We start from the raw sequence: 12,654 nt of genomic DNA on the forward strand, positions 1-12,654 counted from the left end.
CGGAAGTGTGGGCCATCAGGAAAGTTCCCCAGTGGCCGCCACTCCACCTGCTTCACCAGCCCCACAGCACTGAGGTAGTGGTGGGCAAACCAGAGGTGTCAGCTGAGCTTCCAGGCAGCCAGGTTGGCCATCAGTTTTTCTCCACCACAAACCACCAGCACTTCTTGCAAGGAACGCACCCAGCATGGCAGCTGGGCCATGGGGGCCAAACTTGCTACCACAAGCTCGTGGAGGACCTTTGGGTCAGCTGCTCCTGCAGTAACTGATGGGACCGTCTTCAGCTCCTGGCTGGACATGAGGGCAAAGCGAACAGATGACAGGACTTCCTTGGCTAGATCCTCTTGGACATCGCTGTTGGCCATAAGCCACCGGGATGCTGCTTCCAAAGCTTCCAATTCATGGAGGACATTGAGACCATCAGACCAGAGGAGGCAGATGAGAAAGTGGGCAGGAAGATCCAGGAAGGCCGGTGTGGCCACCACGCTGGGGAAGGTGGCCAAGATGTAGTCCTCTGCTATGCAGCCCACCTGAGCCAGCCCATAAGCCACAGCAAAGGCCAGCACGTCTAGGCCAGTTTCTGAGGGTCAGGCCATGGGTGAAGACATCCAGGCAGAGGGTGAGGAGCCCCCAGGCCTGGTAGCGCAGGGAGGTCTCAGCTGCCTCCAGGACTGTGGGCCATGGCCCTGCCACAGCCCCCGTGTAGGTGAAGGAGAGGAGGCGCAGCTCGGCTGGAGACAGCCCCATGGCCAGCGGGGCAGCAGGGTTGTGGGTGGTCTCCTGCATGGGGCAAGTGAAGAGGGCACGGAAGAAATCACAGGAGCAGCTCAGGGCCAGGCGCTGGACTAGGGGGAAGGAGGAAGAACAGTAGGGGCAGCAGGGGGACCCTTTGCAGCATGCAGCCCTCTGGGAACCCAGGTGTCCGTGTCCCCCCCCAAACCCCCAGCTCTCTTGAGTGGACCAGCTCTGCAGGCACTGCCACCTCCTCATCCCCCCCAGAGACTCAGCCCCCAGCATTCATGCCAGGGGACCCAGCTGTCCCAGTGTGCCCTGCCCCACCCCCAGCCCCTCCTGGGGGACCCCCATCCTGGCTCACCTGGGATGACTGCGTCCCCTGCCTGGAGCTGGAGGTCGCAGCCCAGGCCGCTGGCATGGAGTTGCTCCATGGCTTTTAGGGGCTCCCACTGCTCCTCCAGGGGCTTGGGACCCCCCTCCTGGGGGGTGTCACTCTCCAGCTGCGGGACACAGGCAGCCACCACCCGGGGGGCCCCCAAGGCCTGGGCAGCCTCTTCTACCTCCTTCTCCTGGCCATGGGGCACAGTCCCCCCATAGGTGAAGGCCAGCATGGCCCACCAGCCCCATAGCGTGGCCCCGGGTGGCAGGGAGACATGGGGTGGGGGGCCCTGGTGCAGCTCTCTGGTCCTGCCCTCCAGGAAGCCGAGGAAGAAGGAGCTGATGGAGGCCAGGACCACGGCATGGGCCACATCACCCTCCGGGCCCACGGCCACATCCACCAGCTATCCTGCAGTGCGCAGGCGGTTGGCCGTGGCCAGGAAGTGTCCAGCGTGGGCCCCGTCCCGCAGGCTCCACCAGGCTGGGGCTGGCCCCTCTGCAACCCACATCTTGCCTGTGGGAACACACAGAGCGGGGGTGGGGTGGTGTCAGGGTGCTGCCTCTGTATCCAGAGCCTCTGGCCCATGGCAGAAGTCTTGCCTGGGGACACAGGTGGGATCCTGCTACTGGCACTGCCCCATAGTGAAAGCCACTGGGTCAATCACCAAAGCCTCTACCCCATAGCTAAGGCCACCAGGAGCTGCTACTACCCCATAGATGAATTTAATGCCCCTTGGCAAAACTGCAACCCAAAAGGTGAGACCAACGGGCCACGTCACCACCCCATAGCTGAGGCTGATGTCCCTCATTGCTGAACCTTCAGGATAAAGCAACTGACCCACAGCCAACGCTGCTGCCCCAGCTGAGAGCCACAGCCCCATAGCTCAGTCCACTGCCACCCATCAAACCCTCCACCCTATAGCAGAAGCCACCAAGCCCTTCCCCAACCATTGCCCTATCATTGAAACTACTGGTGCTCCAACAGCAGCAAAGCCGCTGCTGCCCAGAACAGCTCCCCAGCGAAGCCACCTGCCCCAGCCATTGGGTGTGCAGCAGCAACTGCAGTGCACTGCCTGTCCCCTGCTGTGCTGTCGCAATGCATCATGTGACATCACATGTTGCACGCCCTCTTGCACCACTTGCTGTCAGGGCGTGCCAAGCCTTGCACAGTATGCTGTGTCACACTGTGGTGTGCTGCATGTTGACACTTCCCCCCCACCCCGTCATGAGTGGCACCTCATGTGTTGCTCCCTGTGTTTGCATGGTGTCGCGTGTCCTTGCTCGGGCCACACACTTTGCAGCCCTGTGTGGGGTGTGCCGTATGCTGTGTCCTGCATTGCCGCGCGGCATGCCGTGCTGTGCTGTGCCATGCACTTGTACCCCCTTACCGCCCGCTGCCACTCCAGGAAGCTCCTGTGACCCCCCAGGAATGTGCCTGGGTAATTATAGCCCAGACAGGACACATGGCAGTGGCTGGGAGCTGGGAGAGGAAGGCCTGAAGCGCCAGAGCCCTGGGACAGGGCAGTGGGGACACCTGGGTTCCCTGAGGACAGCAGCAGGGTGGGTGGAAGCTGCCAGGAGATTTTTCGCCTCTCAGGCAGCAGGAGGGTGCAGGCAGGGCTGTAAACCCCGGGTTACCCTGGGCAGGTCCTGTTGGGGGTCTCTGGCCCATCAGACCTCCCTCAAACCTTGCTCACCTCCAGAGCCCCCTCAAAAGTCCTCGGGTGGGAGAGAAACAAACATGCCTGCTCTCCCAGCCCCATGGAGGGTGACGATCCCCATCCCATTGTGCTCCTGAACTGGAGCCCAGCCCCGCTGCCCCTCACACTGAAGAGCTGGGGGTCCCCCAGCCCTGGTGCCAGGAAGCATGTGGGGGCACTGGCCCCTTGGCTCCAGCCCTAAGCACCCCCAGGACCACCCTACACCCCCCCCAGGACACCCACCTGCCCACAGACAGCACATACCAGGGAGCAGCACAGCCTGCCATGGCTGTGGCCATGTCCCCCGTGTTGCTGTGTCCCCTCCTCTACTGTCCTTGGGTCCCCCCATCTCCTTGTCTCTGGTTTCCCTACCTCCTGTCCCCTCCTCTCCCACCTCCCTGTGTTCCCCTACCCCACATCCCTGCTTCCCCTAGTACCCACATTCCCTGTCCTTTATTAACTCATATCCCTGTCCCCAGATGTCCTGTCCCTGGACCTTCATATTCCCATGTGTCTGGTTGAATTTTGTGTCCCCAACGATGACGATTTCACAGCCTTTCCAAGTCCATTTGCCAGCACTCACCTACCCCAAATGTGAGACCCTTTTTCCCTTCTATCTAGTTAGAATTTCCATATCTGCAACTTGTGCTCGTTATTTCTCATCCTTTACTGAGCACCTGAGCCTGCCTTTTCATTAAGTTGTAAAAAAAAAATAATGGTATTACATCAGCCCTTGACCTTCTTTTCTCCAGGCTGAACGATGCCGTTCTCCTCACCCCTCCTCGTGCACCCTGTGCCTTGACCCTTTTACACCTTCTCGGTGGCTCTGCTGGACATGCTTCAGTTTGCACGCAGGAAATTCAGCTGGACACAGCCCTGAGCAACCTGCTCCAGCTTTGAGCAGGAGGAACTCCAGGGGTCCCTTCCAGCCTCAGCTATTCCCCAATTCTAACCCTCTAGACTTCCTTAAATGCTTATCAGAGAAAGTCCCCAGGCTCCCTTCTGGTCAATCATAGAATCATCAAATGGTTTGGGTTGGAAGGGACCTTTAGAGGCCATCTAGTCCAGCCCCCCTGCAGTGAGCAGGGACATCTTCAACCAGATCAGGTTGCTCAGAGCCCCGTCCAGCCTGCCCTGGAACATCTCTAGGGGTGGGGCATCTCCCACCTCTCTGGGCAACCTGGGCCAGGGTTTCACCACCCTCATAGTAAAAAACTTTTTCCTTATATCCAGACTAAATCTACCCTCCTTTAGTTTAAAATCATTCCCCCTTGTCCTGTCACAACAGGCCTTGCTAAAGAGGTCACCCCATCCTTCCTACAGTCCCCCTTTAAGCACTGAAAGGCCACAATAAGGTCTCCCCGCAGCCTTCTCTTCTCCAGGCTGAACAACCCCAGCTCTCCCAGCCTGGCCTCACAGCAGAGGGGCTCCAGCCCTTGGAGCATTTTTGTGGCCTCCTCTGGCCCCGCTCCAACAGCTCCATGTCCTTGTGCTGAGGAGCCCAGAGCTGGACACAGTGCTGCAGGGGGTTCTCAGCAGAGCAGAGCAGAGGGGCAGAATCCCCTCCCTCACCCTGCTGCCCACGCTGCTGGGGATGCAGCCCAGGGGATGGTTGGCTTTCTGGGCTGCGAGCGCATTGTTGGCTCATGTCCAGCTTTTTGTTCATCGGTACACCCAAGTTCTTCTCTGCAGGGCTGCTCTCCATCCCTCTATCCCCCAGCTTGTATGGATACCAGGGCTGCCCCGACCCAGGTGCAGGATCTCGTACTTGGCTTTATTGAACCTCATGAGGTTCTTCCAGACCTACCTCTCCAGCTTGTCCAGGTCTCTCTGGATGACATCCTGTCCTTCTGGTGTGCCAACTGTGCCGCTCAGCTTGGTGTCATCTGCAAACTTGCTGAGGGTGTACTCGACCCCACTGTCTGTGTCATCGATGAAGATACTCGCCCTTGGGGCCCTCCCAGTAGCCCACCATGGCGCCGCAAGGGCACGGCTGCCAGCGCCGCACACTCACGAGAGGACGGCGCCGCCCCGCCCTGCCCGCACTGCACCACCTCCTGCCCCGGCGACTGGACAGGGCCGGTGGTCGCCTGCCTGAGCCGGGGCCTGCTAGGGCCGGGGATCCTCTGCTTGAGCCGGGGCCTCCTCAGGAACTGACCAGCCCCCGGTTCGCGTTGGCCTGAGGCCGTTCTCCTGAGCCGAGCTGGTGCTGAAAACACCGTTCCCGCCTCAACACGGCGCGATCCCCGGGTCAGGAGCCTCGTCCTGGCGTTTCCCGCCGCAGCTCTCGCCAGTGGCTCCATGTCCAGCCTCCAACTGGTGGGTACTTAGAAATGCTACAGAAAAGTACTTGTATTTCATGTTTTCAGCTCACACCCAAGCCGGGGCTCTTAAGTTGCTTTTAGATGGTGCAGTTCTGTGTCTACACCTAAGCAGCATATGCTTCTGATAGCTTACATTTTTCAAGGGTGGCTGTTCCATGGTGGTTCGGGGTGGGTGGGTTTTTTTTTTTCTCTCCCTGTAGGTTTTTTTTTTGGTAGTTATAACTAAAGAGTACTTGAATTATTTTTTATGAATTTTCAAGGACAGTATTCTGAAATACTAGGTGTTTTGGCACACTTAGGCCACATTGTAGTGTAGGCTATACTGGAAGTAAATCTTTTCCAGTTGTTCTCAGTTTGCCAATACATTCAGCGACTCACTACTGTGCTTTCTCAGTGGATCCCTTCAAGCCAAGCTCTTCCAGTTCTGTTTCTCCCACCACTGAAATAACTCCAACAGGTGAATGGAAGCAGTCTGTAACTGGATTGACACTTAACTCAAGCTCTAGAGTTCAGTTTAAGTAAGTCAGTGCACAGAAAGACCAAAGAACAAGGGGAGAAAAGTGCACAGTGAAAAGTCAGTTTAATGAAATCTTGCATGACAAATTAGGAATTCCAATTATGATAATTGCCATAAAACTAGAGAAGATTATAGGGAAACATGGTAAATTTTCAAATATGTAACATGTTCTAGAAAGGAAATAAACCATTGTCTACACTCACCAGGAAAACAAGAGGCCAGTCAGACTGCAGAATGGGATGCATTAGGGTGGCAATACCTAAGCAATGGAACTGATACCTCAGTGACTGGGAATGGGGAGAGTCATTATGAAGTTGGAGGTTGTTTTTTTTTAATTCCTGCAGGCTTATAACAGTTTGGACATCTGCCCAGCCTGATTTCAGTGGAGGACTGTGGAGGACTAGTTTATTTAGATCTTCCCCTGTCCTGTCTTCTCTGAAATAGTGCATCACGCACTGGGAACTGGACTACAGAAAGATGATGTAACTACACATTTTCATACCTTAATGTTTGTATTTCCTGTGGGTGTAATCTTATTTTTAGTTTTATGGATAACAGTTTTACTTCTGGTTTTAGTAACGCCACCATTCCTGCAACATTTTCCCCATCAGGTGTACCCAGCTTTATTACACTCTTCAGTATCTCTTTTCCTGGAATATTTGAAAGGCTGTGCCCACATCACTCAGCAGCCAGAACCAAGAGACACAGTAATTGCTAATAACATCCATGTGTTAACAACAGACCAAAGGGCAAAGATGCAGCAGGAAGGTTGTGCAAGGGGAAGATTGTTGTAAGAAGGCAAAGCTGGCCATCATCACCCTCCCTTCTAGCAGCCATTGCCCAGCACAGGAAATGACACAGGGCTCAGGGCATTTTTGTTTGTTTGTGTTCTGATAAAAACTTTAATGTAGTTCCCACATACATTTTGATGACAGTCTTACATAACTCTTTTAAAACACGTAGGCATTCTCATTTTACCTGTCACTAGTTTACTAAGGTTTAAAACAGAAAATGAAATAAGAGTTTTGCTTTGGCCTAACTACATCTTGCTGGGCAGGGCCTGAACTCAATCTATGGCCAATTCTGGTAGTGGTTCACACTAATCTTTTCCTCTTCACTACAGACATATATGCAAAGCTTCCAGCTGAAATAAAATCTGTATCAGTAAATAGTTGCCAGATATTTTTAGAATGCTGTAGGCAACTGTGCACCACCACTAAACCCCATCAAAGCAAGCATGCTTATTCCATTTTTCTGAATTTCTTGCACCAACTTCATTTTAGGTAAAGCACCTGAAAGTGAGACTCTGCATAGACCCCATGGAGTTTGGGACCCAGAAATAACACCTGTTTCTCTACAAGTAGGCCCCGCTGACCAAGACACCTTATTAATTTTCTTTACGCTGACAATAAGTAGCTTTATATGCTGCACGGTTGTTTGAAGAGTAGTTTAAAACTGAGTATCTCAGTGTAAAAAGATCCAAGATCAAAAAGCAGATCACTTATTTAAAAATACAGAAGTTCTCCATACCTTGTGATGCAGAAACAATTGTGTGGGTGGGTATTAAGAAACATGCTATGCTTCTGTTAGTGAGCTGCACAAGAGGGGGTCATCAATAGGTTTGTGCATGGTTAAAAACCCCCAGAACTCTAAGGAGGAAAAAAAAACCCCAAAATGCAAAAAGGCATGAACAGACAATCCAGAGAAATCACAAATGGAGTGGCACAGCTAGTCATTAGCCCTTTTCATGCCCCAGAAAAGCAATCCAAGATGGTCCTTCAACAGTCTGTCAGGAAAAGCAAAGCACCCCACTGCCCCAACAGCTTACGTCCCCACAATGGTTAATGACTGACAAGAAGTAAAAACATGTTCTTGACTCCTAGTGATGAAAAGCATGTTTCACGACAATAGAAGCAATAATGACTGTTCTGCTACTGGAATAATTTCAAAGTTGCTTTTGTGCTACAACCTGGGTTTTCACTTTCAATTCAGGCTACATTAAATGCTTCTTCCCCTTTAATTTTCTTTTAAATGGTACATTTTAGATCTCCTTGACCTACAGGAGAAAGAGCAAGCGAGAAGTTATGTATCAGTAAACTACATATAAAAGAAATAGGACAGTTCAGGGAATTTATAGGGAAAGCGATCTGGTCACTGTTCTTAGTGACTACCAAATTCCAACTTTGCTGGACAAGAATATACCATATGTTTTAATAACAAAACTCAAATTTCACACAGAAGGCCTGAATTATTAGAAAACTTCCAAAGCAAGAGGTGAGTTATGGTTACAGTAGGAGCACTTCAGAATTACACACAGAAAAACACATTCTTGCATTTATTTTGATGGAACAGAATACAATATCCTTCAGCCCAAACTATTCAAAGCTGGCAATATTACCTTTTTCTTCATGCTGCAAGACTTCAGGAAACAGAACAGGGACAGGAAGGGTTAGAAGTTAATTTTCTATTTAAGGCCATTCATCAAGATATTTAAAAACATACTCAATTTTAAGCGTGAATAGTTGCATTGACTTCAGTAAGATTATTCACATGTAGTTAAGTCAGGCAAGTGCTTAAATGGCTTGTTGAATCAAGCCATTAAATGAGAGCTGCTTTATTATACAGTTTTATTTTAATGGCTGACAGAGCTCATTACATGAGCCTATTTTATTCTTCCAAGGGCTAACAGCTGCTTCCTCATCAACTTTTCTGAAGGTGTAACCTGTATGCCTCCTATGCTTTACTGTAGCCACAGAAACATATAATTTTCTAAGAAAAATTGTATGCAACATCTATTATATATAGTGGCTTAGCTCCCCCTTAAATAGCAACAGAAAAGAACAGTACAAAACAATAGTTTCACTTTTTCAACACACGAGCATCTTATTGAAAAACTAAAATAAAAAAGTATCACCACAATATAAATCCCCAAATAATAATAATGAAATGGGAAGAAAGAAAAGGAGTTAGCAAAACATCCTGTGGACTCTGAAGTCTCTTATTACCGCATTAAAAGAAAAAGCTTTTCTGGTGAACCACAATGTTTTGTTTCTTTCTGTTTACAAACCCACTAGACAGGGAACAACGGTGTCCACAACCTATGTTGGGATTCAAAGGTAAAAACATAATCTGCCCCATCTGCAGTCCAAAAGGAGAAAGAACCTGAAAGGGCAGCCAGTGAGCCTAGCAATTGGTGAGGACATGGTTTTCCCTGCAGGTGGAAGAAACTCTTAAGGGGGAGTAGGGTTTATGAAAGCAGAATTCGAGTTGGAACCATGTCGGAAAGTTCTCTCTGAGGCCTGCAAGACGTGAACTACTGAAGAAACAGACAAAAGGTCCCAATGAAAAGCTGTGACAAGATGTAATGTGCCATTTCAATTACAAGGAAGAGGGAAAATGTTTGTTGTTTGTTTTTTTTTGTTGTTGTTGGGTTGGTTTTTTGGGGGGCTCATCAATATGATGAGCTTTCACATCCCAAACCACATTCAGGTAGTTTCCAAGTCTGCTTTTTTTGTGTGGAATCTACTGATCCAGACCAAAAAACCAAACAGAACAGGGATGCACAGTTCTTAAAGTCCTGGAGCCTTCAATACTGCCTGAAATAATAGCTGGCCTGGGGTATCCAGAGATGCCTGCAAGAGGGTGTTCACAGCAGCCTTGCAAGCAGATCGGCTCACATCTGCTATGTGCTGCCAATGTTCTGCCCGTCACCATCATTAGAACCTGAAACAAGCAAAGCAGTTCTTTGTCATAAGAAATATCTCTTTTGTTTCTTGCCTTACAATAAAAGGCCCTACCTGAGAAGCCTACACAAGTCTCATATTTAGGATTTAAATGACAGGTGAGAACTATAGAGCTCCCCCCTCCCCTGCCTTACATCTTCCTTCTCCAGATTAAGTTCTGTCCACTGCAGAATTTTATAGAATCATAGAATCATTAAGGTTGGAAAAGACCTCTAGGATCATCAAGTCCAACCACCAGCCCAACACCCCCAGGCCTTGTAAACCATGCCCTGAAGTGCCATGTCTACATGTCTTTTAAACACCCCCAGGGCTGATGACTCCCCCACCTCTTTGGGCAGCCTGTTCCAGTGCCTGACCACTCTTTCAGTGAAGAAATATCCAAGGAACAGAGGCAGTCTATTTTTCACAAACCAAGCTCTCAACTTTGTGCTAAATAAGTGTAGTTTTAAGATTAGACTTAAGATCCTCCTCCCTTGATATCTTTAACTCTTTAGCATCACAGCTAGCCCATATAATTTCCTTATCCTAAGACTCATAGGTGATTTTATTTAATCTTCAGGGTTACCATCAGTTTAAAAAACACACCTAATGTATTTTTTACCTAATAATCTGTAATTTACGACTCTCATAAGCAGTACATGAGATTATAGAACAGAACATGAGTGATTTTTTGGGACAGCTACATTTATATATTAAACAGGGAAGTGTAACCATTTTAACTGCTTCTTTGAGCCTCTGGCCAGTTTCTGGTGTTCACAGAAACCTGTAATGTGGCAAAGACAACAAAATCCCACAAAATCCAGAGTAATGGAAATTATCAGAAGGTCTTTTTGCCCAGTAGCATCCCAGAGCCTAAAACCTCTGTTTCCAGCCTCTTAAATCCACCCACTACTTTTGTTCATATTAATTCCTTCTTTTTCCCCTGCAGTGAATCAGGATGGAGGACTGGTCTCTGTTGGATGTTCTAAGCCACAGGAAAGCAAAGCACAGATGACTCCCAAGTCAGGAGTACAGAAGGAATCAAACTGATCACTAGTGTTTTTCTTAAGTTATGGTAGTCTCATGTACAATGAGATTAATAACACTCACTCCATGCCCTTTTGTAAACCTCCTGGTTTCCAAATAGCACTCTGCTAGTCAAGAGTCAGTCTGGATCCTGCCTGCTGAAAAGTCCAAGACAGTCATCTCAGGTTTTACGTGCAAGCCTTGGCCATGTTGAAGGCAAAAATGAAACTCAACTACCCCTTAAAAATCTTGTAAACAAAACTAGAACTGAAGGACAGGTAACCTCTGCTTAACAGTGACATGTAACTCAGAAGCACAGTGGCCTTTTTACCAGTTTGGAGAAGTAGCAAGAAACAGCTGCATTCAAAAAGGCAGTTCACACAATGAGTCTTATTCCAAACACACCTGTGAGACATAACAGGTCAGAAGTCCATCTATAATATACAATTACAGAGGGGAGAGTCTGCCTTAAAGAATGACAGAGAAAAATGCATGGAAACAAGGAAACTACATGGTCTTTCTTGCTTACCACTTCCAACTGATCCTGAAGGTGCGATGACATCATCATCACTGTCTTCCTCATTTGATTGCGTTACCTCTGGCTCAGGCGCTAGATTCTTGACTTCTTGCTCTTGTTCCACTCTACTCCGCAAGGCCAAGATCCGATGGTGTAACGCAGCATACAACTGCCCTGTATCTTTAGAACTTGCCTACATTTTTAATATTCAGAAACAAGAAAAAGGTGCAAGGAATTATACCAGAATAAAACACTGCTTACATAATACACACCGGTCTCTCAAAATTTCACCATCTACTTTTTAATTTTCTCATATAGGGTTTTTCAAACTAGGTCAGAATGGGTTGTGGAATACATAGCAAGATGCCAGATATACTAAACTCTGATGGTGAGAGTATATTCCTCTCTGCTCAGCACCAAGTTTCTCTGGCTAACAGAACCAGTACTAGCTGATTTTAATATGACCCTCTTCACCCCAGAGTCTCATACAGCTTTCCTGACACCCCCAAAAGCTTATGCTAAAAAGATCTTTAACTAAAGTTTGTCTTGCACAGGTTTTTCCAGGTTTGTCAATCACTCAACTTCACATATCAGCTAACTGTAATCAAGTCACTTAATTGTTTCATGATGCACTGACATAACATTTCAACATAAGATACGAGAAAACTGAATGGACATGCAGTCAGGCAAGTGATTATTAAAAAAGTTATTTTCTTTTTACTCTCTCTCTTATACTGGTCAGCTGTTTCAGAGGGAAGCGTTGGTGACAACCTGTCCAAGAATACTTTTTTTTTACTCTAAGGTTAACATCAACTTCATGCCTTCAAAAGAATCAGCTTCTAGGCTCACTGAGCTAAGTAATGGACATTATTTAAAAGGAAACTCCCTTCTTAAATCTATGAAACTGTCTTCACTATATCAATGAAGTCCTCATGTTAACTACTATTACCGCTACTCCAAGTTAACTGTAAGGTAACGATTCTACTTCTTGGATTCTTTCAGAAAAAAAACTGTTTCCACCCTCCCCATCTGTCACTTAAATCTATCACCTCTATATCCGCAAAATTCCCCTGCAATGAGCTGTAGTGAATAAATTAGTCCATAAAAGATACTTCTTAATCAATACTAAAAATCAATAGTGAATAACCTGATGACGGACTAGCTCAAACTTGTCAAATCTAGAAAAATGCTGAGAAAGAGCCATTAATTTCACTGCTTTTTCTTCATCAGTGGATATTCCATATCATTAAGTTCCACTCTGGGACTCCAGATCCCAGTCCTACAAACCTAATGTCATGGGGAAGCTGACCATTTGTTGCTGTTCTCAATTTCTGATCTATACGAACACTTAATTCTTTAGCAACCCCTTGTATAGAATCAGTGTAAGTCAAAATAATGTGTTCAGACCTCTCAAAATCTGTAAGTGCTCTTAGCAGACATGAGGGAATGACCTCTCTTTCTTGCTGACTGTATCACGATCTCCCAAGTGTTTTAGTAACTCTAATTGGGATTGATGTTCCCCCACTTAGCAAGCACAGAAATCACTTTCACTGTCCTGCTACTGCTTGGAATACTCTGTATTAAAAGAAAATAAAAAGTTAAAATGTGTTACCCTTAACTACTAACACAATGTTCTTGACAGATATTTAGTGTTTCGCTTCCAGTGAGCACCTATACATCCACCCACGCTGCAGACAATGACGCCTTTCTCATGCTACAAGTCCCGGTAGATCTAATT

General features: G+C 47.9%; 1 protein-coding gene and 1 pseudogene across 2 annotated transcripts in view; both read right to left on the reverse strand.

Annotated features, from left to right (window-relative positions):
• Window positions 1–2: 2 nt before the first annotated feature.
• Window positions 3–1,619, reverse strand: LOC135316505 (kelch-like protein 33; annotated as a pseudogene).
• Window positions 1,620–5,697: 4,078 nt separating this feature from the next.
• Window positions 5,698–12,654, reverse strand: part of LOC104043166 (ran-binding protein 3-like) — a 61,930-nt gene continuing 54,973 nt past the window's right edge. For both annotated transcript variants that reach the window (XM_064469238.1, XM_064469239.1), the window contains 2 exons: window positions 10,929–11,109; window positions 5,698–9,374 (listed from right to left, as the gene is read on the reverse strand). In XM_064469238.1, the coding sequence (XP_064325308.1) occupies window positions 9,334–9,374; window positions 10,929–11,109 (222 nt within the window). In that variant the 3' untranslated portion in view covers window positions 5,698–9,333. The remainder of the gene's footprint in view (window positions 9,375–10,928; window positions 11,110–12,654) is intronic.

This window comes from Phalacrocorax carbo, chromosome 19, assembly GCF_963921805.1.
Source record: "Phalacrocorax carbo chromosome 19, bPhaCar2.1, whole genome shotgun sequence".
In the NCBI taxonomy this organism is placed as follows: Eukaryota; Metazoa; Chordata; class Aves; order Suliformes; family Phalacrocoracidae; genus Phalacrocorax; species Phalacrocorax carbo.